The sequence below is a fragment of the Molothrus aeneus genome, chromosome 4, assembly GCF_037042795.1.
Source record: "Molothrus aeneus isolate 106 chromosome 4, BPBGC_Maene_1.0, whole genome shotgun sequence".
Classification (NCBI taxonomy): Eukaryota; Metazoa; Chordata; class Aves; order Passeriformes; family Icteridae; genus Molothrus; species Molothrus aeneus.
The window spans coordinates 72,225,852-72,251,287 of NC_089649.1; the positions used below are offsets into that span (position 1 = coordinate 72,225,852).

At 57.6% G+C, this 25,436-nt stretch overlaps 1 protein-coding gene across 3 annotated transcripts; it reads right to left on the reverse strand.

Moving 5' to 3' along the window:
* Nucleotides 1-1,757: 1,757 nt before the first annotated feature.
* Nucleotides 1,758-25,066, reverse strand: VAX2 (ventral anterior homeobox 2). 3 transcript variants are annotated; one of them, XM_066548841.1, is made up of 4 exons: nucleotides 24,898-25,066; nucleotides 24,178-24,462; nucleotides 17,926-18,052; nucleotides 1,758-3,969 (listed from the first exon to the last, which is right to left on the reverse strand). In XM_066548841.1, the coding sequence occupies exons 2-4, from the start codon at nucleotides 24,458-24,460 to the stop codon at nucleotides 3,261-3,263; spliced, it is 1,119 nt and encodes a 372-aa protein (XP_066404938.1). In that variant the 5' UTR covers nucleotides 24,461-24,462; nucleotides 24,898-25,066; the 3' UTR covers nucleotides 1,758-3,260. The 3 variants fall into 3 exon arrangements, with proteins under 3 accessions (XP_066404938.1, XP_066404937.1, XP_066404939.1); XM_066548840.1 differs by lacking the exon at nucleotides 24,898-25,066 and having other exon boundaries at nucleotides 24,178-24,490; XM_066548842.1 differs by lacking the exon at nucleotides 24,898-25,066 and having other exon boundaries at nucleotides 3,377-3,969; nucleotides 17,865-18,052; nucleotides 24,178-24,490.
* Between the last annotated feature and the right edge of the window lie 370 nt (nucleotides 25,067-25,436).

The window sequence follows — 25,436 nt, forward strand, 5'->3', positions numbered from 1 at the left end:
AAGAATAGTGATAAGGGATTGGGATAGGGATAGAGATAGGGATAGGGATGTAGATAAGTGATAGGGATCGGGATAGGGAATGGGATAGGGATGGGGTTAGGGATAAAGGAGAGGAATAGGGATAAGGGGTAGGAATCAGGATAGGGTTAGAGAATGGGATAGAGATGGGATTATGGATAGGGGATAGGGATAGGGATAGGGATAGGGATAGGGATAGGGATAGGGAGAGGAATTGGGATATTCCCGCTCCTCAGCAGGGATAAGGGATACGAGATAGGGAATGGGATAAAGGATAAAGGCTCGGGAGAGGGAAAAGGAGAGGGAGAGGGATGAGGATACGGGATAGAAATGGGAAAAGAGATAGGGGTAAGGTAATGGGATGGGGGTAAAGGAATGGGATAGGGTTAGGGATATGGGATAGGGATTAGGGAATGGAATAGGGAAAGGGACAGGAATAAGGGATAGAGATGCAGATAAGGGATAGGGATCGGGATAGGGATAGGGAATGGGATTGGGAAAGGGACCGGGATAAGGGATAGAGATGTAGATAAGGGATAGGGATCAGCATAGGGATGAGGGGTTGGGGCAGGGATAAGGGGTTGGGATAGGGATAAGGAATAAGAATAGGGTTAAGGAATAAAAATAGGGTTAAGGGATAGTGATAAGGGATGGGGATTGGGGTAGCGATAAAGGACCAAGAAAAACGGGATAAAAAAATAGGAAAATAGGAAAAACAGGGACAAGGGACTGGAATAAGGAACAAGGATAGGGAGCAAGGGGTGCACGGCTCCTCGGGGACTCTGAGGACACAGCAGAGAGGGCAATGGGGGCCTTAGAAATGTCACCCTGTGATGTCTCCCACGGGGCCAATGACACCCGGAGCGGGGGAGGATGAGGAGGAGGCGGAAGGAGGCAGGACGTGACTTTTATTAACATTAGAAACCATTAAAAAAAACCAAACAAACCCATTTTTCCTTAAAATGTGACATCCAGTTGTTGGTTTTCCGGTCATCCCAGTCTGGAGGAGCCCCTGGCACCGAGTGGGACAAACTGGGGGTGTCCCCAAGCTGTCCCCGGCCCCCGCGACAGCTTCGCTTTGGCGAAAGGAGCTTTGGAAAAGCTTTGGATGGGATCTGGGGATTTTTGGGGTCAAACGGGCAAAAGGGGCAGCGCCGGGATTCCCGCGGAACCAAAGCAGGCAGGAAAACCCCAAGGATATTTCCAAGCTCGCATTCCCAAATCCAACCCGGGATTTGTTTTGCCCGAAATGTCCCCAAATCCCCTCCGGCCGCGGAGATTGAGGGGTCTGGGGTTCCCTTCTCCACCCGATTGTTCCCGGTGAGCCCGGGAATTTTCCGGGCTGGAAAATCCCTAAATCTCCTTGGAGTGGGGCTGGGAAAAGGGAAAAGCAAAATCCAAGCGAGGCCCGGGGGGGGGGTTGGGGACAGAATTCCAGGGGTGGGGACGCGGCCACTTCCCTGTCCTGGCTCCACCTGGATCGGGAAGAGGCGAGATCGACATAAATGAAAGGATTAGGGAATGATCGGGGGAAAAACCCCAAATATCGTTGGAGCAATTCCAGGCAAATTGTGCCATAATTAAAGGACAGGGGGACAGGCAGGATTGTCACTTGTCACCTGTCCCTGCCTCAGTTTCCCCGCCCGAGCCGTCCCCTTGAAAGGCTCCAAAGGGAGCGGAGCAAAAAATAACAATTCCCTAAAAACGGGGGAAAATTAAAAAAAAAAAATGACCCGAAGTTTCTCATAAAATCTTTTATTTTAAATATTTCCCTGCAAAATCCTGGGAATTCGGGGCCCCGGGGAATGTGGCCCCGTAGGGAGCAGCAGCCCTGGGATGGGGGGGGATGCTCAGTGTTAATGATCATTATTAATTAATTGATTGATTGATTAATTAATCAACAGCAGCGGGTTTGGGGGTGTGGGGGGAGCCCCCGGGGCAGGGCCTGGGTGTGGGGAGGGGGCTCGGGGTGTCCCCCTGGTGCTGCCACAGCCGCGTCCCTGCGGGGTGGGGGGGTGGCACTGAGGGGTGGTGACACCCCAGGGTGTCCTGGCCTGGGTGGTGACACCGTGGGGTACCTGGCGATGCCACCCCAGGGTGTCCTGGCAGGGTGGTGACACCGTGGGGTACCTGGCGATGCCACCCCAGGGTGTCCTGGCAGGGTGGTGACACCGTGGGGTACCTGGCGATGCCACCCCAGGGTGTCCTGGCAGGGTGGTGACACCGTGGGGTACCTGGCGATGCCACCCCAGGGTGTCCTGGCAGGGTGGTGACACCGTGGGTACCTGGCGATGCCACCCCAGGGTGTCCTGGCAGGGTGGTGACACCGTGGGTACCTGGCGATGCCACCCCAGGGTGTCCTGGCAGGGTGGTGACACCGTGGGTACCTGGCGATGCCACCCCAGGGTGTCCTGGCAGGGTGGTGACACCGTGGGTACCTGACAATGCCACCCCAGGGTGTCCTGGCAGGGTGGTGACACCGTGGGTACCTGACAATGCCACCCCAGGGTGTCCTGGCAGGGTGGTGACACTGCAGGACACCCGGACACGGTGACGCCACCCCAGGGTGTCCCACCAAGGTGACACTCACACCCCCCCCAGCAGCTGCTCCTGTCCCCAAGGGCCACCTCATGCAAAGTCCCCCTGGTCCCCAACCCCACCCTCAGCCCGAGTGGCCCCGCAGGAAGCCACTGTCACCCCCTGGGAGCCGGGAAGGGCCCCTGGCTGTGGCAGGTGACAAGGCGGGTGTGGCAGGTGCCAGTGCCGGCACGGGGTCACTGCGGTGCCGCCCCAGGGTGGGTCTGGGGGCGCTGCTGCTGGACCCGCCCCGCCCCAGCGCGGCAGATGCCACCGCTGTCACCGCTGTCCCCAGCTGTCACCCAGCGGCGCGGGACAGGGACCCACGGCCCCTCGGGGGGATCCCTGTGGGGACGGTCCCAAAAAGGGACAGGCAGGGGTTGGGGCCCCGCGGGTGTCCCCGGGGTGGCGGCAGCCGCTTGTTCCCAGCACGGCGACAACTGGGGACATCGCCCGGGACATCGGAGGACAAAGCCCCCTCCCCGGCGCAGGCGGGGAAACTGAGGCACGGGGACAGAGCCCGATGCCACCTCGCGCTGTCCCTTTTGTCCCCCCGGAGGAGACACCCCAGGGTGTCCCAGCGCCACCGCCCGCTGCTCCCGTCCCCTCCCGCCGATACCTGGAGCGGGGCTTTGGCGACAGCGACACCTCGGAGTGTCACCAGCTCAACCCTGGCCACATCCGCGCCTCCACCGGCCCGGGGAGGAGCCGCCATTCCCGGGGGCGCCCATTCCCAGCGGGAATTCCCAGTTTGGGGGGGGACGATCTGGGCTTGGTGTGGCGGGGGGGAGGTGACACTTTTTGATACTGGGTTTTTTTGGGGTTTTTTTTTGTTTTGTTTTTGGGGGGGTTTCTTTTTTAAGGGCTCGGCTTCTTGCTGGGTATAGAATTGTCCTTCCTCTCCAGCCGCGTGTAAGGCTCGAACGCGGATGCTCCGGGCGGGTACGAGGCGGGCAGATCGTGCAGGCTGCCCAGCAGCGGCCCCCCGAAACACAGCGGCCTCCCCGGCAGCCGCGGCGACGGCGACAACGAGGACGAGGAGGAGGATGAGGAGGAGGAGGAAGCGGCGAGGGAAGGGACGTGCAGGCCGAAAGGCGGCGGGGCCGGGGGGCTGCCGCTGCCACCGCCCAGCCCCGGAGGGGACGCGGGGACAGGCGGGGCCAGGCTGGCCGCGGGGCTGGCGACAGGGACAGGGTTGGGAGGGGGGGACAGGAGGCTCGGCGGGGCCGGCACGGACAGGAGGCGGCCCTGCTCCAGCAGCCGCAGGATGTTGCAGGTGGCGAAGGACTCGGAGGTGCTGGAGGAGCGTTTCTCAGAGTCCCTGCTCTGGTCCTTCTTCTGCTTCGTGCGGCGGTTCTGGAACCACACCTTGACCTGGGGACAGGCGGGGTTTGGGGTGGGGAAAGGGGGGGCGGGAGGGCACGGACGGAAAGAGAGCGCGGGGGGGGCCGGGGAGAGAGAGGCGAGAGCCAGGAGAGAGCGAGAGGTACGAGAGAGAGAGAGAGATGGATTAGAATAAACGGCCAAGCGAGATCCGCCCGCCCGGGATCCGGCCGCTGCCGGGGAGAGGGAGAATTCCTGCGGGGCCCGAGCCCGACGGGGGCACCCCGGGAATGAGAGCACCGGGATGGGAATCGGGACTGCACCCCAGGAACGGCACCCCAGGAATGGGACTTGGGACAGGAACCCAGGGATGGGAAGCCAGGGATGGAACCCCAGGAATGGGATCACAGGGATGCAACTCGGGACTGGACCCCAGGAATGGGACTTGGGACAGGAACCCAGGGACGGGATCTCAGGGATGGAACCCCAAGGATGGAACCTCAGGAACTGGACCACAGGTTTGGGAGCCTGGGGATGGATCCCCATGGATGTGACCTCTGGAATGGGACCCCTGGAATGGGACCCCAGGGATGGCACCCCAGAGATGGGACCCCAGGAATGGAATCCCAAGAATGGGATCCCAGGGATGCGACCCTAGGAATGGGATCCCAGGAGTGGCACCCCAGGAATGGGACTCGGGACAGGAACACAGGGCTGGGATCCCAGGGATGGAACCCCAAGGATGGAACCTCAGGAACGGGATGCCAGGGATGGGACTCGGGACAGGAGCCCAGGAATGGAATCCCAGGGATGGAATCCCAAGAATGGGATCCCAGGGATGGGACCTCAGGAATGGAACCTCAGGCTCCTGTCCCTGGAATGGGACCCCCGGAATGGGACCCCAGGGATGGAACTTGGGATAGGACCCCAGGAATGGGATCTCAGGGATGGTATCCCAAGGATGGGACCCCAGGAATGGGACCCCATGGATCCCAGGTTCCTGTCCCTGGAATGGGACCCCAGGGATGGGGCTCAGGACACGAGCTCAGGGATGGGACCTCAGGAATGGGACCCCAAGGATCCCAGTCTCCTGCTCCTGGAATGGGACCCCTGGAATGGAGCTGGGGACAGGAGCCCAGGGTTGGGAACCCATAGATGGACCCCAGGAATGGGACCCCAGGGATGAGACCCCAGGAATGGGTTCATAGAGATGGGACTCGGGACAGGAGCTCAGGGATGGGAACCCAGGGACGGGACCCCGAGGACGGGAGCCTGGGGAAGGAGCCCGGAGCTGGTGCCTGACCCGCCCTGTGCCGTGCTCGGCTCTCCCTGCGCTGCTTTTCCCGGGAATGCTGACAGGGACAGGCTGGATCCTCCTCAAATTCCCAAATTCCCGTCCCCGACTGCAAACCCTCCCATGGCCGGGGCGCAGGGTGACACCTGAGGGGACAGGGTGGCTTCTGGTGGCCCTGGATTGCTGGGGACAGACCCAGCCGGGGACACTCGCACCCCTGGCCGAGGTCAGGAGGGAATCCAGGCTGAGCCCCGCGGGATCCCCGCACCCCAAACCCGCCCCTGCCCACCGCAGACCCCCCTAAACTCCCCCTGCCTCCCTCCCTCCCTCCCTCCCTGGCAGAGCAGAGGGGCAGGAGAGGCAGAGAGAGAGACAGAGAGAGGCGGCAGGGACGGACAGACGGACACGGGGTGAGGGAAGGACACACGGGTGGGAAGACACTCGGGTTAGAGCGCGGCGGCGACGAGCGGGAGGGACCCCGAGCCGCGGGGCCGGCGGTGCCGGGCTCCTGCCGGTGTCACCGGCGGCTCCTTGGGGACACGCCGGGCCCGCGGTGACGCGGCACAAAGGAGCCCCAGGGCGGGAACCGGGGGACACCGCGGGGACACCGCGGGGACATCGCGGGGACATCGCCTCCCGCCACCGCCGGGCGCTGCCGGCCCGCCGCTCCCCGCGGGGACAGCCGCGACACCCGCACGGGGACATGGAGGCACTCACTGCCACCGGGCACGGCCGGGTGCCCAGGGAGGGGGTCCCCGTGTCACTGACCCCAGAGCTGTGTCCCCATCCCACTGACCCCAGAGTGGTGTCCCCGTGTCACTGACCCCAGAGCTGTGTCCCCATCCCACTGACCCCAGAGTGGTGTCCCTGTCCACTGACCCCAGGGCTGTGTCACCGTGCCACTGACCCCATTGGTCACTCCTTGCTGACCACTAGGATGGTTTTGGGAACAGAGCTGGGTGCCCAGGGCTGGTGTCCCCATCCCACTGACCCCAAAACCATCTGAGTCCCCATCCCACTGACCCCAGAGTGGAGCCCCTGTCTCACTGACGCCAGGGCTGTGTCCCCATGTCACTGACCCCTCTGGTCACTCCATGCTGACCACTGGGATGGTTTGGGAACAACGCCTGTCCCCAGGGCTGGTGTCCCCATCCCAGTGACCCCAGAGCTGTGTCACTGTGTCACTGTGACCCCACTGGTTGCTCCGTGCTGACCACTGGGATGGTTTTGGGAACAGTCCCACGTCCCCAGACACAGTGACTTGACACAGAATTGTCCCATCCCCTGGAGCAGCTGAATCCTGGGAATTGCAGATCCCAAACCCGCAGTGGTGGGGCCAAAGAGGAACCAGGTGCCCCAAACCCATCTAATTAGCGCCACCTTAACAAAGATCCAGAGTGGACCCGAACAGATGGACATTCCCAGAACTCTCCTCTCCAAATGTTCCCCATCCAGCAATTCAGGAGCAGCAGGAATTCAGGAAAATCCCTCAGTGGGATTTAATCCTTGGGGATGGGCACGATGAGCCCATGGATCAGGTTTGGAACTCCAACCCCATCCCTGAACCCCAGACCAGCGGCTGCTCCAAAATCCAACTGTCCCAGGTGGATCCAACCTGGCCTTGGGCACTGCCAGGGATCCAGGGGCAGCCCCAGCAAATCTGGGAATTCCAGCCCAGCCAGGAATTCCTTGCCAAGATCCCAGCCCCATCTCCCCTTTCCCAGTGGGAGCCATTCCCTGGCTCCTGTCCCTGCAGGCCTTGTCCCCAGCCCCTCTCCAGCTCTCCTGGAGCCCCTCCAGGCACTCTGAACATTCCCTGGAATTTTCCCTTCTCCAGGGGAACATTCCCAGCTCTCCAGTCCACCAAGGAAATGGGAATATGAGAGAAAGGAATCACGGCACAGAGACCCCAAAGCGCTGGGAAAAGGGAGCTCTGAAATTGTGTAAAATATTAAATACTAATAATTCAACATTTATATTAAATAATAACTAATGTAATATTTTTATTTGGGAAATATAATAATGGGATATTGAAGATATAAAAATTAAATAGATACACATTATTTTAGTGTATATAAATACATAATTATTGTTTTCTATTATATTTAATAACATCTTTATGTTTTCTGTATTGTATTGAATGACATCTTTATATTTTTATTGCTTTTATTTTATGTTGTATATTAAATATTCTATAATGGAGATATTTTATATTAATTAATAACTATAGTAATAGCTACTATTAATATACACCTATAAAATATAGCTTACTAATATATAATACATAATACATATGTACATATATAGTATATAATGTATTTAATGTAATTATAATGTATTACACCTTTTATATTATGTATTACATTATATTTTAGATTATATGTTTATATATTGTGATATTGATGGTTTTCCTTATTTATTTTTTCTTTTATTATTTAATTATTTAATTATTTTTAAATTTTTTATTTTATTCTTTAGTAATTTAATTGAATTTAATTTTAATTTTTAAAATTGATTTTTAAAAAATATAATTTAATTGAATTTAACTTAATTATTTCACTCCCTTGTCTTCTACCAAATTTTTAGAATTCTCCTATACTTATTTTGTTTTCTCCTACTGTATTTTATTTTGCTTTATTCTACTCCATTTTATTTTCCCATCTTTTATTCCATTCTATTCCTTCTCCCTGAGCCAATTTGCTTTCATTATATTCTATATTTTATATTTTATATTTTATATTTTATATTTTATATTATTTTATATTTTGTATTTTAGTTTACATTTTATTTGACTATATTTTATTTATTTATTATTTTTATTTTATAATGTTATATCCTAATTTTATTTTATTTTTTATAATATTTATTATTTTTATTTTGTTTCCTATTTCGCTTTGTAATATTTTATATATTTTATTTTATTTTCATTTCCCACTCCCTATTCCACAACTGGATGAGTCCCTGAGATCCCCCCGGATTTCTCCTCCTACCACAGATCCTTTCCCTAGGGATTCATCCCTCTGACCCAGGAAGGCAGGGCTGTGTCCCCTCCCCTGCTCCTGGCACCTGGAATGTCATCCCAAATGTCACCGTGCTCGGAACGCTGCAGCCCAGTGCCCTGGGGAGTTCTGATCCCGGAATCCCAGTTCCCGGATCCCCAGCAGGGTGCGGGGAGCGCATGAAGACAGGAATAAAATGGGAACACGGCGTTATCCGGAGCCTACGGAATCATCTGGAACCTGCAATGTCGGCTCCATCCTGGTTTTCCACGGCTGTTGGCACTGGGATGGAGCCCACAAAGTGTTTGATCCCTGGAATCCCTGGGATGGAGCCCATGAGGGGTTGGATCCCTGGAATCCTGTGCCGTGATCTCGGATAGCGCTGAATCCCGGGATTCCTTCTCTGGAGATGCGGGGCTGCTGTTCCCATCCCTGCCCTTCCCCAGATGCCTCTGAGCCACAGAAGGAATTATTCCCAAGAAGGGAATCCCGATGGAAACCCCTTATCTGGGAAGGCAAAGGATGGGAGCTCATCATTCCACGGATCTCAGTGATCCGGGGATTTGTGCACGTTTTCAGTCCAGTAACTGCCCATCCATGTATGATCCATCCATCCATCCATCCATCCATCCATCCATCCATCCATCCATCCATCCATCCATCCATCCAGCCCAGCATCCCGAAGCACCGCATGGATGGAACTGGAATTTTCCTCCTCTCATTTACAGCTCCCGTTTTCCATCCTCATCCACTGCTTCCTGCTGCACTGTGGCCGAGCCATGGTGGGAATCGCTCCTGACTGGGATCACAACCCCGCCCAGGCAGATCCTGGGAATATCAACACTGCACACTCTGGCACTCCCACATTCCCAAAAAACACCGGAGCGCGTTCTCCCAGCGTTTATGCACCCAACAGGACAATCCCGACCCCGGCGTGCGGCTGCGGGGCCGGGGCCGTGTTTGGGGTTTTTAGCGGTGTTTGTTTTGGGCGGCCCTGCCCCGGCGCTGACCCCGGCTCCGTCACGCACTCCTGGCACACGTGTGGCCCCCGGCTCCTCCATCCCGCGCTATTCCTGGCTGCCGAGCGGGAATTGGCCGGGATTAGCTCCCGACCGCCGTCAGCTGACGCTCATTGGGAGCCTGCACTCCGCCATCATCCTGCGCCACCTTCCTCCTCCTCCTCCTCCTCCTCCTCCTCCCCTTCCCCCTTTTCCTCCTTTTCCTCCTCATTCTCCTCTTTCCAGCCCCACTGGGGCTCGGATCCCGGATCCCGGCGTTGTGCAATCCGTCAGGATCGCTGCCCGGACCCGCGGGTTTCGTAACGGCGGCTCCGTGACCCTCCCGCCTCTCCCTGTTCCGAGTGGATGGATCCCATTCCAGCTCATCCCGCTGCGCCAACCATTCCAAACCCTCTGCCGCTCCCTTGGGAATGCGCTTCCAGCCACCAGCGCGGTGGGAATTGTCCCTGACCCTCATCCGGGAGCCCATTCCCAGCACAGCTCCTTTCCCACCACTGATCCAAAATTCCAGCCAGCAGCCAGGCCTGTGTCCAGCTCCTGCTCCAAAATTCTGGATAGTCCTGGCTTGGGAATATTTGGATATTGGGAATTCTGGGTATTGCAGCCAGGGAATCTTGCGGGCGCTCTGGCGCCCTTTGGAAATGGAAAATTTGGAGATGCTCGTGAAGCTGGAGGGGAATTCCTCCATTTTTGGGGTTTTGGGAAGTGCTGGGGACACCACTCTCCATGAAATCCCAAGGGTCTGGATGGGACCCGTGGATGGGAATTCCAGCCCCAGCATCAGGATCAACTTATGAAAACCATCACCAAACCCAAATCCCGTCATTTTTTTCAGTAAAACATTTCAATTACATCCACTTGGAGGATGCTGGGATTGCTCTGGGAACACCCAGTCCGGCTTCATCAGGAGCCAAAACTTTCCATCAGAAATTCTGAAATCCCAGGATTTATTTTTTGGGGAGGAGGGGTTTGTAAATCCTTAATTATACAAATCTCAGTGAGTTTTTCCCTATTTTTTTCCCCATCAATCATTTCACTCCATGCTTGGAGAATCTTGGAAGTACCTGGATATTTTGGAAATCCCAAACATCCAACTCCTCTATCCCAGAGCACACCCCAATTTCCCTCTCCCCTTTTTAGGAACACTCCCCAGAAATCCCCAATTCATCCCCCCCAGCTGGGATTTTGGGATCCCGACGCCGGAATTCGGGAATCTCGGGGGCTGTGCCAGCCTGGCCCTGCCACCGCGGCCTCCCCGCTTAGGCCCGGCTTTGTTGTCCCCCCCACGGCCCCGCTGCCAGGAGGGGCCGGGATTAGCGGGGCCACGTGAGCTGGGCTTGCTCCAGGAACGAGCTCTGACGCAGGCTGGGGTGTGGGAATGGGATCCAGCACCTGTTGGAGGTGTCCAAATCCTGGGAATCTCTGGTGGGTAGCAGGATTTAGGATCTTCCTCTTTTCCAGGTGCTTTCAGCATCCCGGTGCGACCTGATCCCGTTAAATGTGGGATGGTTCAGGCTGACGTTGCCTGTTGGCACTTATTCCCAAGGATTTGGCAGCTGTAGGATGCTGTTCCCAGGTCCTCTGGAACAGCCCAGATCCCTCCTGGAAGTGAGTCAGGGAAGTGCTCCAGGAAAACAGGGTGGGAGAGTTCATCCCATCCCGAAAAACCTTGGGCAGAAGGGATGGAGAGAGGGATGGAGGGATGGAAAGATGGGGGGGGGGGGGATGGAGGCCCCTCAGGAAAGAATCCCTGAATCCCAGAATTCCCAACTGGTTTGGGTTGGGAAGGATCTTAAAACTTTTCTTCCAAGGACAGGGACACCTCCCACTGCCCCGGGTAGATCCAACCTGGCCTTGGGCACTGCCAGGGATCCAGGGGCAGCCTCAGCAAATCTGGGAATTCCAGCCCAGCCCCTGCCCACCCTCCCAGCCAGGAATTCCTTGCCAAGATCCCAGCCCTGCCCGTGGAAGGTTCCAAAATCACCTGGTGTGGGTCCTGTCCCTTCCACCGTGTCCCAGGCCAGAGGGAAATGGGAATTAAGGGGTTTTGGGGCTCCCAGCTCTTCCCAACCTCATCTTTCCTGCTTTTCTTTTTTTTTTTTCCCCAGGAGAGGAAAACCTGTGGCAGCCCCAGCCCTTGTCCCCTCGTTCCGTCCCTGCGGGGACCAGGAGCCGTTAACGAGCTGAGGTGATTAATTTTTAACGGCCTCCTCTTAATTGCTGGGCTATAAATAGACCTTCCCGGCCTTCCTCGGCTTTCCCAGATGTTTTTCTCCATGCTGGGAATCCCGGGATGCTCTGGGGGGTGTGGGGCCATGGGTAGTGATGGAGTTGTAGGGTGGCCCAGGAGCTGTCCCCAAGGTCTGGATGGAGCCCGTGGGGACACCTGGAGAATCCCATGGATTTCCAGCAGCCAGGCAGGCAGAAATCATGGAATTGTGGGATCAATTAGGTTGGAAAAAACATTGGAGACTCCTGAATCCAGCCAGTCCTCCCAGCACTGCCAAGGCCACCAGCATGTCCCCAAGTGCCACACGCACAGGGCTGGTGAATCCCCCCAGGAATGGGGATCCACCCCTGCCCAGCTGGAAAACCCTTTCCATGTAGGAATTTTCCCAAAAATCCAACCTAAACCTCCCCTGGCACAATTTGGGACTGTCCCTCATTCCGAGTGTCACTTCCCTGTCCTGGCCCTAAAAAGGGCTGGAAAACACCAGGGTCACTTGAACCTGAGCCTGGCATTGAACTCCAGACCCTGAGAGCAAATCCCATCCCATCCTAATTCCCATCCCATCCCATCCCATCCCATCCCAATTCCCATCCCATCCTAATTCCCATCCCATCCCATCCCATCCCATCCCATCCCATCCCATCCCATCCCATCCCATCCCATCCCATCCCATCCCATTGCATTTCCTCCCCATCTCATTTTATCCCACCCCATCCCCGTTTCATCCCAATTCCATCTCATCCCAAATCATCCCAATTCCTTCCCATCCCAATTCTGTTCCATCAATCCCATCCCATCCCATCCCAATTCCCATCCCATCCCATCCCAATTCCCATCCCATCCCATCCCATCCCATCCCACGAGGGATTTATGGGAATTCCACCCTCTCCACTGTCCCCTTTTTGCCTCCTCCACCTGGGATTTTCCATCCCATAATGACACTGGAAAGGGGCACTTTTCCCTTCAGGATTCCGGTGGGTTTTCCCATAAAAAGCCGGATCTGTGGATATGAGCTGCCCTGGGGATTTGGGATGGGTTTGGGATGCTCCCGCCACTTCCCAGCTAATCCCAAGGACCTCAGAGCTCTCCTCGGCACCTCCATGGAAATATTCCCCCATGGAAACATTCCCCAGGTTAATTAAACTCATTGAACATTAATTATATCTGTGGATTAATTAGGAAAAGCACTGGGAGGTGGAGTGGGGACGTGGATCCCGCAAGGGAAAGGGAATTCCCTGGATGGGTGGAAGGAACTTTGGCTCTGAAATTCCCTCCTGCTCTCCTGACAAGATCCCTCCTCTCTCCTGGGTGACCCCACCCTCACTTCCAGGGGATTCCCATAATTTCTGGGTCATCCCAGCCTCAGTCCTGGGTGATTCTCATAATTTCTGGGTGATTCCCATAATTTCTGGGTTATCCCCCTCTTCCCTGGCTGATCCTTCCTCTCCCTTGGGTGATCCCCATCTTCTCTGGGTGATCCCTGCTTTCCTTGGATGATCCTGCCTGCACTTCCAGGTGACTCCCATCTTTTCTGGGTTATCCCACCCTCAATTCCTGGGTGATTCCCATCATTTCTGGGTGATCCCATCCTCAGATCCAGTTGATTCCCATAATTTCTGGGTGATTCCCATCATTTCTGGGTGATCCCATCCTCAGATCCAGGTGATTCCCATCATTTCTGGGTGATCCCATCCTCACTCCTGGATGATTCCCATCTTTTCTGGCTGATTCCCATCATTTCTTGGTGATCCCATCCTCATATCCAGGTGATTCCCATAATTTCTGGGCGATTCCCATAATTTCTGGGTGATCCCACCCTCACTCCTGGATGATTCCCATCTTTTTTGGATGATCCCTCTCTCCCTGCCTGATCCCTGCTCTCCTCCCAGCGATTCCCTCTCTCCCAGCCCGATCCCCCATTCCTGGAACACCACTCAGAGCCAAAAAAAAATCCCAAATCCCGCTCTCCCCAACCCATCCTCCCTCCAACTCCCCCAAACAGCTTCCAGGAGAGTAAAACCAGACCCTAAATCCCCCTTTTTAACCCCATTTCCAGCAGGATTTCTGCAAGATCCTGGCCCCGCTCCCAGGAATGCTGCAGCATTCCAGCTGCGATCACACCGCGTCTCTTCCCATCTCGTCACATTCCCTCCTCGCCGGGATGAATCATCCTTCCCCCTCCCTTCCCAAACATCCACAGGCACAAAAAACAAATCCCAGCCCTGGTGGCCCCTTCCCTTTCCTTCAGGGTTCCCGCCACATCCACATGGAAAAGTCAGGAGCAGCTTCCTCGGAATTAAAGATTTAATCGCAAGAATTCGTCTTGGAATTAAAATCCAGCCCAAGGAGGGGCTGGAAAGGATTTGTCCCCTGTCCCAAAAATATAATAGAGAGCCAGGAGATGCTGTTGATTGGGATTCACCCCCAAAATTCCCTAAAATTCTGGGAGTTGCTCTGGGAATGAATCACCAGAAGCAGCCAAAATCCTGGGATTGCTGCAAAAGTTGGATTTATCCCAGTTTGGAGGAGCTGGGTGGGGACAGGAGGGGCTGGCGGTGACTTTTCCCTCTCCAGGTCACATCCAGGTGGGATCAGCACCTTCCAGACCCAAAGGGGCCTTGGAAAAGTCGGTTTAAAGCTCTTGGAATCCCCGAGGAAAACATCCTGGCCGTGAAAAACCAGGAATGAGGAAAAGGGAGACGCCCGAGTGTGAAACCATCGCTAGAGAGAGGAAGGGGAGGAATTTGGGAATTCTGGGTGGCTGGGAAGAACTGGGGAGCCAAGAAGGTTCTGGAAACTGGGAATTGGCTGCAGGGAAGGAAAAATGGTGTGAAAAGCAGGGAAAGGAATTTAAGGAGACAGGGATGAAGGAGGGAAGGGGGAGAGCAGAGCAGAAGCGACAGCACCCGGCCCACGGGGTGGGAATTTTCTCACCCAGGGATGGAGGCAGCAGCCGGGCTCCAGAGAAAAGATGGGAATTTCATCCCTAAGGAAAGGCTGTGACCTCCTAGCCCTGGCACCCTGCTGGGCACATCCTCTGTGCCCAGGGGACAAACGCTGACCACGGAGAGAGCCTGGGAAGGGGGATTTGGGAAAGGGGGGATTTGGGAAGGGGGGATTTGGGAAAGGGGGGATTCGGGAAAGGGGGATTTGGGAAAGGGGGATTTGGGAAGGGAGGATTTGGGAAAGGGGGATTTGGGAAAGGGGGATTTGGGAAGGGGAGATTTGAAAAGGGGGATTTGGGAAGGGGGAATTGGGAAGGGGGATGTGGGAAGGGGGAATTGGGAAGGGGGAATTGGGAAGGGGGGATTTGGGAAGGGAGAATTGGGAAGGGGGATGTGGGAAAAGGGATTTGGGAGGGGGGATTTGGGAAGGGAGAATTGGGAAGGGGGATGTGGGAAGAGGGATTTGGGAAGGGAGATCCTGGGAAGAGCAATTTGGAAGGGGGGATTTGGGAGGGGGGATTTGGAAAGAAGGATGCTGGGAAGGGGGATTTGGGAAAGGGGGATTTGGGAAAGGGGGGATTTGGGAAAGGGGGGATTTGGGAAAGGGGGGATTCGGGAAAGGGGGATTTGGGAAAGGGGGATTTGGGAAGGGGGGATTTGGGAAAGGGGGATTTGGGAAGGGAGAATTGGGAAGGGGGATGTGGGAAGAGGAATTTGGGAAGGGGGATTTGGGAAGGGAGATCCTGGGAAGAGCAATTTGGAAGGGGGGATTTGGGAGGGGGGATTTGGAAAGAAGGATGCTGGGAAGGGGGATTTGGGAAGTGGGATCCTGGAAAGTGGGATTTGGGAAGAAGGATTTGGGAAGTGGGACTGGGGAAGGGAGATTAGGGATTTGGGATTTGGGAAGAGGAATTTGGGAAGAAGGATTCTGGGAAGTGGGATTTGGGAAGGGGGATTTGGGAAGGGTGATTTGGGAAGGGGGATGTGGGAAGGGGGATTTGGGAAGTGAGATCCTGGGAAGAGCAATTTGGAAGGGGGGATGTGGGAAAGGGGATTTGTGAAGAGGGATTTAGGAAGGGGGATTGGGGAAGGGAGATTTGGAATTTGGGAAGAGGAATTTGGAAAGTGGGATTTGGGAAGTGGGATTTGGGAATTGGGATCCTGGGAAGAGCAATTTAGGAAGGGGGATGTAGGAAGAAGGATTCTGGGAAGCGGGATTTGGGAAAGGGGGATGTGGGAAGGGAGATTTGGGAAGGGAGATTTGGGAAGAGGGATTTGGGAAATGGGATTTGGGAAGGGGGATCCTGCGAAGAGCGATTTGGGAAGGGGGATGTGGGAAGGGGAATTTGTGAAGAGGGATTTAGGAAGGGGCGTTCGGGAAAGGGGATGTGGGAAGGGAGATTCGGAAAGGAGGATCCCATGCCAAGGACGCACAGGTTGTCCCTTGTCACCTGTCTCTCCCGGCTCTGTGGAGGTGACACCGGGACCCCAGGAGGAGGAATCCTGGGAAAAGGGAATTGCTGTGCAGCTCCAGCTCCCTGGAATCCTCTGCTCCCACTTTGCACAATTCCCTCCCCACGGATCTGTGGAGGGGACACTGGGACAGTGGCAAGAGGGACCTTGAGGAAGGGACCCCTCACCACGGGACAAAGCTGTCCCTGCAGTGTGACACGGCCAAGGCCACCTGTGACAGTGCCAGCTCCATGGGAGTGACACTGGGACCTCGGGAAGAGAAATCCCGGGAAAAAGAACCCTGGGAAGAGGGATTACAGGAAAAGGGACTGACCCCAAGAATAGGGACACGTCAGGGGCTGCCTGTGTTGGGGACAAAGCTGTTCCCACAGAGTGACACGGCCAAGGCCACCCGTGACTCTCCTGGCTCCGTGGAGGTGACACTGGGACCTTGGGAAGAGGAACCCTGGGAAGAGGAACCCCAAGAAGAGGGATTCCAGGAAAAGGGAACTCCTCACCAGGGGGACCAAGCTGTGACACTGCCAAGCCCATCCATGACCCTCCTTGCTCCGTGGAAAGAGGAACCCCAGGAAGAAGGACACTGGGCAAAGGGACCCCTCATCAGGGGGACAAAGCTGTTCCCACAGAGTGACACAGCCAAGGCCGCCTGTGACCCTCCTGGCTCCGTGGAGGTGACACTGGGACCTCGGGAAGAGAAATCCCAGGAAGAGGAACCTCAGGAAAAGGGATCCAGGGAAAGGGACCCCTCACCAGGGGACAAAGCTGTTCCTGCAGTGTGACAAAGCCAAGGCCACCCGTGACCCTCCTGGCACCATGGAGGTGACACTGGGACCTCGGGAAGAGAAATCCCGGGAAGAGGGACCCCAGGAAGAGGAATCCCAGGAAGAGGAGCCCCAGGAAGAGGAAGCCCTCATCAGGGGACAAAGCTGCTCCTGTGTGTGACACGGTCACCTGTGACCCTCCTGGCTCCACAGAGGTGACACTGGGACCTCGGGAACAGGGAACACAAGGCCACTTTTCTCCCGACCACAGCACAGCCAAATCCCACTCCAAATCCTCCTCCTCACCAAAATCCTCCTATTCTACCCCCCAAAAAAATCCCGGAGTGCCGATTTCCCGCTCACCCAGCAGCAGGATTCCCCCCAGTGCCAGCCCTCAGAGCCAGGGCCTGGCTGCCCATGGCTGGGATGGGTTTGTTCCATAAAAAGGGTTGGAAAAATTGGAATTATTTCCTGTACAAATGCCATTGCCAGACTTGGCAGGAATGGGGTGGACAAGGCAGAATATTAATAATTATTCTATTATTATTATTATTATTACATAAATACCATTATTAATATTATTTAATTAATTCTGATTACTATTTAATAATACATTTCTAAGCCAAAACCATCACGACCCATCAGGGGCACCAACCTCAGAGCTCACCCCACCCATTCTCCCAGCTCTCCCCAGCACAGGAAAACCAGGAAAATCCCTTCCCATCATCCAAGGAAGGCGATGGAGAAGAGACCCAGGGCTAATTCCTGGATTGCTGGGATTGGGGTGCTGGAAAAGCGGGAGCAGCCCCCACAGACCCCAATCCCCACCATATCCCACCTCAGGTCACTGCTGTCACCTCCTGCTCCTTCCTCTTCCCGCTTTTCCCGGGATCATGGAATGGGTTGGGTTGGGAACAACCTCAAAGCTCATCCAACTTTGGGTCCAACCTCTCCTTGACGCTTTGCCGGACATTTGAGGGGAGACACCACCAGCCTGGGGGTGTCCCCACAGACCCCTCAGGGCTGTTCCCAACCGTATCCCAACCATTCCAAGGACGCGATGGAGGAAAACCATCGCCGGGAACGCCGCGCGCATTCCGTCGCCGCCTCGCTCCGCGCATCTGACGGCTCGGGGACGCGGCCACCAGCGCGGGGACACAGCCACCAGTGCGGGGACACGGCCACCGCGATGTCCCCAGCCCCGAGGAGCCCCCGCGGGTCTCACCTGCGTCTCGGAGAGGTTGAGCTGCCGCGCTAACTCTGTCCTTTCCCGGCCCACCACGTACTGGCAGCGCTGGAACTCCAGCTCCAGGCGGTAGAGCTGCTCCGCTGTGAAGGACGTCCGCGTCCGCTTGGGCCGGTCCAGGTCCAGCCCCTTGGGCAGCACGATCTCACGGATCGTCCCTTTGGCATCTGGGTGGAAAACAGAGAAAAACGGTCAGGAAAAAAAAAAAAAACAACCCAAAAAAGTGAAGAAACCCATCCAAAAATCCAAAAGTGCGGTTAACGGGAGTTGGGAAAATGCAGCATTTCATCCTGGGAATAATAATTTGCAAAGCCAGGAGCAAAAAGGAGATTGATGCCAAGGAAGGACTCAAAGATAATTTGATTATTTTTAAATGTAATTTTTATTTAATTTTTGATGGGGAGATCCATCAGGGAAAAAAATAAGTGAAGGAATCTGTCCAAAAATCAAAAAATGTGGTTAACAAGTGTTGGGAAAAAATAGAGTGCTTAATCCTGGGAATAATAGTTTGGAAAGTGTGGAGCAAACAGGAGATTGATGCCAAGGAAGGATTCGAATTAAAGATTTTTTAAATGTAATTTTTATATAATTTTTGATGGGGAGATCTGTCAGGGAAAAAAATAAGTGAAGGAATCTGTCCAAAAATCAAAAAATGTCGTTAACAAGTGTTGGGAAAATGGAGTGCTTCATCCTGGGAATAATAGTTAGGAAAGCCAGGAGTAAACAGGAGATTGATGCCAAGGAAGGATTCGAATTAAAGATTTTTTAAATGTAATTTTAATATAATTTTTGATGGGGAGATCCGTCAGGGAAAAAAATAAGTGAAGGAATCTGTCCAAAAATCAAAAAATGTGGTTAACAAGTGTTGGGAAAAAATAGAGTGCTTAATCCTGGGAATAATAGTTAGGAAAGCCAGGAGTAAACAGGAGATTGATGCCAAGGAAGAATTTGAATTAAAGATTTTTTTTTTCTGTAACTTTTATATAATTTTTCACCGGGAGAACCGTCAAGGAGAAAATAAAGTGAAGGAACGAGTCCAAAAATTAAAAAATGCAGTTAACAAGCGTTGGGAAAATGGAGCATTTCATCCTGTGAGTAATAGTTAGGAAAGCCAGGAGGAAACAGGAGATTTATGCCAAGGAAGAATTTAAATTAAAGATTATTTTTTCTGTAATTTTTAAATAATTTTTATATAATTTTTGACAGGGAGAACCATCAGGGACAAAAACAAAATGGAAGGAATTGGTCCAGAGAAAAAAAAGCAAAACTGAAGGAATCGGTCCAAAAATCCAAAAACAGGGGGGAAATGGAAAATAAATGGAATTAAAGAGTGGCTGGATGTGGATAATCCATGGAATTCCCACAATCTGGAGCTAAATTGTGGCTTGGTTCTTCCTTCCAGCCCCAAATGCTGAGAGTTTATAAATATCCAGGGAAAGGTGACAAATCTCCATGAATTAGGGGTTTTTAAAAGACATAAATAGAAGCCATACATTTTTTTTTTTTTGGAAAATGGAGTGCTTAATCCTGGGAATAATAATTTGGAAAGCCAGGAGCAAACAGGAGATTTATGCCAAGGAAGAATTTGAATTAAAGATATTTTTCCTGTTATTTATAATATAATTTTTGATTTCTGTCCTTCCTTGGGAATACTGGAAAAAATTCCTCTCTATTACAATTCCCATCTCTCCAGAATTATCCTCACTGCAGGAATATTTCCTTGGAAAGCTCAGCTCCCATTTTGGGGCGGTTTCCTATTAAAGAAAAAGTTTGGGAAGTGCCGTGGGCGCCGAGCTTCTCCCGGCTGTGGATTTTATGAGGTTGGGAATATCCAGGGAAAGAAAACTTTAAAGGTTTGGGTGTGGGAAGTGGCTCGTGGCCATTCCAGAGGAGCCCCCGTGGCTTCACTTCCCACCAGGAAAGGACAAACTCCACCAAAAAAAAATCCACAGGAATCCTGTCCCAGCTCCCAGGAATTAAAATGAGCCTCGGGAATCGCCCACTGGGATCTTCCCAGATCCCAAATCCCAACTGGGTTTGGGTGAGCCCTCCCTGCAGAGCTCATAGGGGCTTTTCCAGAGGGTTAAAATCCAGCCAGGAAGTCGCTCCAAGCCCTGATTTTGGGATGCTGGATCCCAATTCCAGAGGGATCCTGGTTGGAGGTCAATGGCTCTCCCTCCATCTGGCTGAGTTGGGAATGAAGGGGTTACAAAATTCCTGGGGTAGGAAGGAGGAAAACAGCGAGGAAAAGCTGGGAATGGGGTGATGGAGATGGGGTGGGGATGGCAGAGATGGGAATGGTGGCACCGGGATGGGAATGGCGGTGCTGGGATGGGAACGGTGGCATTGGGATGGGAATGGTGGCACCGGCATGGGAATGGTGGTGCTGGGATGGGAACGGTGGCATTGGGATGGGAATGGTGGCACCGGCATGGGAATGGTGGTGCTGGGATGGGAACGGTGGCATTGGGATGGGAGTGGTGGCACTGGGATGGGAACAGTGGCACTGGGATCAGAATGGTGGCACTGGGATAGGAGTGGTGGCACTGGGATGGGAATGGTGGCACTGGGATTGGAATAGCAGCGCTGGGATAGGAATGGTGGCACTGGGATGGGAATGGTGGCACCAGGATTGGAATAGCAGCGCTGGGATGGGAAGGGTGGCACCGGGGTTGAAATGGCGGTGCTGGGATGGGAGTGGTGGCACTGGAATGGGAATGGTGGCACTGGGATGGGAAGGGTGGCACCGGGATTGGAATGGCGGCACCGGGATTGGAATGGCGGCACTGGGATGGGAGCGGTGGCACTGGAATGGGAATGGTGGCACTGGGATGGGAATGGTGGCACCGGGATTGGAATGGCAGCGCTGCCATAGGATCAGTAGAACCAGGATGAGGACAGAGGGGCTGGGATGTGGGCGGCGGGTCCGGCACTGGGATGGGAATGGGGGAATGGGGACCAAACACCGATTTGGGAAAGGGACCCCAATCCCGGAGCTGCGCTCCCACTGTGGAGCTGCGGGACACGGCGGAGGCGCCACCCCGGAATGCGGCACCGAAGGAGTCCCGAGGGCTTGGGGACACCCAGGGTGGCACACGGGGTGGTGACACCTGACCCACACCCCAAACCCCACGGGCTGGCGTGGAGCTGCCGGGAAGCAAAGGGGCTGTCGGCGGATCAGCGGCTTTTCCGGCAGGATCAGAGCTGGGAACCATTTTGTGTGGGAAGCGCCGTGGTGGTGACGATGCCCAGACCACGTCCGCACTCCCGTGCCCACATCCGCGCCCACGTCCGTGCCCACGCCACGGCTCCGGCACAACAACAGCCGGGAATGCCGGGGAATGCCGGATCTGGGGCCGCAGCTGCGGCCTCGGCTCCAGCTCGGGCATTATTTATTGTTATTCCCTGGCAGCTGGAGCAGCTCCGGAGGGATGGCAGGGAAAAGGGCACGGCCACGGTGCCAGCTCGGCACGGGGGACACCAAACCCCTCGTCCCACCCCACTGACCTTCCCCAGTGGAGGTTTTGGGGTGCTCAGACCATCCCCCCATTCCAGCCTTTGGAATGCCCTCCTGAGAGCCTTTTCTGGAGCCCCAAAAATTCCCAGCTCCTGCCTGAGGGGTTCCGGAGCCTTGGGCCTCGCTGGTGACACGTCCTGCTCTTGGGGACCAGGGCACTCCTGGTGGCTCTGGAGCCGGGACACAACCGGGATTGAAATCTCCCAAAAGAGCAGAGAGCACCCAAATCCATGGGGACACCTCACCCCGGCACAGGGACACCCCACCCTGGCACAGGGACACCCCACGCTGGCACAGGGACACCTCACACTGGCACAGGGACACCCCATGCTGGCACAGGGACACCTCACACTGGCACAGGGACACCTCACACTGGCACAGGGACACCCCACGCTGGCACAGGGACACCCCACACTGGCACAGGACACCCTGTGCCCACCTGGGTTCCCGCACCAACACAGCTGCCAGGACCTTTTGGGGCTCACACCCGCCCTGCCAGCCCTCAGGGTGTCCCCTCAGTGCCACGGGGTGGCCATGGTGGCACCAAACGCCACCGCGGTCCCTCCACGTGCTCTGCGGCCACCGGGCCCAGCACTGGGCCAGCCCCGGGAGGGGACCCGGGGGAGCATCCCGGGATGTGTCCCCAGCCCCGTGGGGCTGCAGTGGCCCCGGTGACACCGGGACCGGCCCCGGGGTTGCCCAGGTCCCTCCTTGTCCCGTTTATCCCCGGGAGCCACCCCCGGCGAGACGGGGACGGCCGGGAAGTGACCGGGAGGTGACCGGGAGGGGACCGGGAGGGGACCGGGAGGCTCCGTCCCGCACGGACCATCCCCGGTACCGCGGGATCATCGAGCGGACCGAGATCCCGAGAGGACCCCGTCGGTGTGAGGGGGTCACCAGGACCCCCCGACTTCACCGAAAGCACCGCGGGCGAGCACCGGGGCTGCACCGGGGCTGCACCGAGGCTGCACCGAGGCTGAACCGAGGCTACACCGGGGCTGCACCGGGGCTGCACCGAGGCTGCACCGAGGCTGCACCGAGGCTACACCGGGGCTGCACCGGGGCTGCACCGAGGCTGCACCGGGGCTACACCGAGGCTGCACCGAGGCTACACCGGGGCTGCACCGAGGCTGCACCGAGGCTACACCGGGGCTGCACCGAGGCTACACCGGGGCTGCACCGAGGCTGCACCGGGGCTGCACTGAGGCTGCACCGGGGCTGGCGGCAGCTCCGCGGCCTCCGCTCCTCACCGAGGCCGGGGCTGGCGGGGCCCCTTTCCCTGGGCAGGCAGCGAGAGCGAAACTCAAAATATTAAAAAAGAATCATTTTAAAACATAAAAATGAGCATTTTAACGTCCCGCTTCGCAGGGAACCCACCGGGAGGCTCTGCCCGGGCCCAGCCGCTGCTCGGCCCCGGCCCTGCCCGGCTGCGGGACCGGGTGGGGAGCGGCGGCTCCGTGTCCCCGCAGCCCGGGTGGCCCCGCCACGTTCCCCCCGCTTCATTTCGGCTCAGGCCCCGGTGATTTGCGGCGTTTTCTCCCCGCCACCATTTTGTCCGCACCGTGGCGGCTGCAGCAAGATGGTGAAACCGGGCGCTCCCGGTGAGGGTCCCCGGGGTCGGCGGGAGCGGAGACCCTGCCCCGGCCTTGGGCACCGACCCTCGCCCCTCTCCCGGTGCCGGCACCGTCGGGGCGGCCTCGGTGGGGCTGGAACCGGCGGAGGAGAGGCCTGACCCCAGCCTGACCCCGGCGGGACCGGCGGCAGCCCCGCTCGGCGACCCCCGGGGACGCGGGGACAGCACGGGCGGGACCCCGGGGCTCGTGGCCGAGCGCTGCCCGCTGCTCGGCCGCTGTCCCCGGTTCGGGACTGGGATAACCGAGCTGTCGGCGAAGGGCGCCTATCGCGACAACCGGGAGAGAGGCTTGGGTGATGCCCGAGCCCGGGATAACGACGGGACAGGGACCCGGCTCCGGTCCCCGGCAAAGAGGACGGAGGTCACGGCCGCCGCTCCGCTCCCTGCCCGAGCGCTGCGCTGGGCACCGGGAGGCCTCGGCCCTGATCGCCGAGCGGCCGCCGAGCCGCTCTGGGCTCCGGCAGCGGCGGAGGAGCGGCGGGGACGCGGAGCATCCCCGGGATCCCGGGACCGCGGAGCGCTCGGGACCCGCCCGCCTGCGACAGCTGCGCCAGGGCGCCCCAAACTTCTCGGGGTTCGCCACAAGCCAGAAGTGATCCTGGCGAGTCCCGGGCCGGCGGGGACTGCGCGCGGGCGGCGGGATGCGGGATGCGGGATGCGGGAGCGCCGAGCCGCAGCCGGGGCCGAGCCGGTGATTTTATAAAGGGGAAAGAAAAAAAAAAATAACCCCCCCCGTCGCCCGCCGCCGCTCCGTGACGCTTTTCTCCTGCGACATCGCTCCCAACGCCGAGCGATGCTGTCCCCCCTCTCCCGCCACCCGCGCGTCCCCCGCGGGGCTCCGCCGGCCCGGCGGCTCCGTGACCCCGGGGCCGTTCCCCCGGAGCCCTCCCGGCCGCCCCCGCTGGGCACGGCCCCGCTCCGAGCCCGCTGCCGGCGGAGCCGGGGCTGGGGCAGCGGGCCCGGTCCGTGCCGCGCTCAGCGGAGCCAGGGCAGGAGCGGCGGGGCCGGGAGGCCGGAGGTCGCAGCCGGGAAGCGCCCGGGATGCCCTGGAAGCGGTGCCGGGGATGCCCCGTGCCCGCAGCGGGAATCCCGGGGGCGGGGGAAGCGGGGAGCGGGGACGGGAGCGGGGAGAGTGCCCGTACCTCGCACCAGGATGCGGCGGCAGTAATCCGCCTCGCCGGTCCCCGACGGGCTCTCGGTGTCCGGGGCGCACTGCTTGGAGGAGCCGGGGCTGACCGCCGACGTTCCCGGGATGTCCTTGAAGCCGCCGGCGGCTCCGCCACTGCCGCCGCCGCCGCCGCCGCCGGCGCGCAGGGCGCTCTCCAGCTCCGCCCGGGTCGGCAGCTTCTCCCGGGCCCTCCCGCTGGCCGCGGGCTCGGCCAGCAGCACGGGGCTCCCGCCGGGCTCGGCCCCTCCATCGCTCATCCCTGCGGGCGCCGCGGCGGGATCAAACATCAGGAGGCAGAGAGAGACACGGGGAGAGGGAGAGAGGAGGCAAGGCTGGGCGGGGGGGATGGGAGGGAGCCCCCCCGCCCCCCCCACCCTCCGCAGACCCCTTCCCCTCCCCGCCCCTCCCCGGCCCCCCCGGGGCTCCGCGCCCCCGCTCACCCCCATGGCCGGGGACCGCCGGGGGCCGTCGCCTGTCGCCTGTCGCCCTCTCCCAACCGGGGGCCCGGCATTTAAAGCCCGCACCCCCCCCCCCGCCGCTCCCCGCCCCGCCGGCCGGGGGTGGTACCGGGAATGGGGGGGACCCGTCGGGGCGTCCCGAGAGGGTGCGAGGCTGGGGGGGAGAAGGAGTTTCAAACTTTGACAGGCGGCCGAGCCCCCCAGCGCCCCCTCCCCAGCTCCACCTCCCGCAGCACCTCGCTCCGGGCAAACTTCAGGCGCTCCGGCCGCCGCCGCTGCCCTTCCATGGAGCGCCGGTACCGGTGCCGGTGCCGGTGTCGGTGCCGGTACCGGCGGGAGCGGGCGACGGGAGAGCCGCCGGCGGTGCCAGGGCTCGCCGCGCCGCGCTTGGGATTCGCGTGCGGGGGAAATCAATACCGGGAGATTGGGGGCGATGATTTTAGGGGGGTGGTGGGGAGGGAGGGGTGCGGGGGGCGGGAGGGGAGAGGGAGGCCGAGGGGAGGGAGCTGCGGAGGAAGCGGCCGGGGGTGGGACCGGCGAAGAAGCCGGGTCCTTATTCCTCCGGCCCGGCCCTCCCCCGCCGCCGCGCTCCGCTGCGCATCCCCCGGCGGCCGCCGCCGCCGCAGCCGGCAGCGGGGAGCGGGCGGCCGAGCCCCCTCCGCGCCGGGGAGCGGCTGGGGGCGAGCGGGGGGCGAGGAAAGAGCCGATTTTAAATTAACGGCTCGGTACAGACGCAATTTCCTGCCCTCCCGTTCCGTGACACCGATTGGTAAAC

Coding starts and splice junctions, on each gene's coding strand:
- VAX2 (XM_066548840.1), bottom strand. CDS start 24,490: ATGTTTGATCCCGCCGCGGCGCCCGCAGGGATGAGCGATGGAGGGGCC. Junction 18,053..24,177: donor CCGCCGCATCCTGGTGCGAG/GTACGGGCACTC, acceptor TTTTCCACCCAG/ATGCCAAAGGGACGATCCGT. Junction 3,970..17,925: donor CTGGAGTTCCAGCGCTGCCA/GTACGTGGTGGG, acceptor GCCTGTCCCCAG/GTCAAGGTGTGGTTCCAGAA.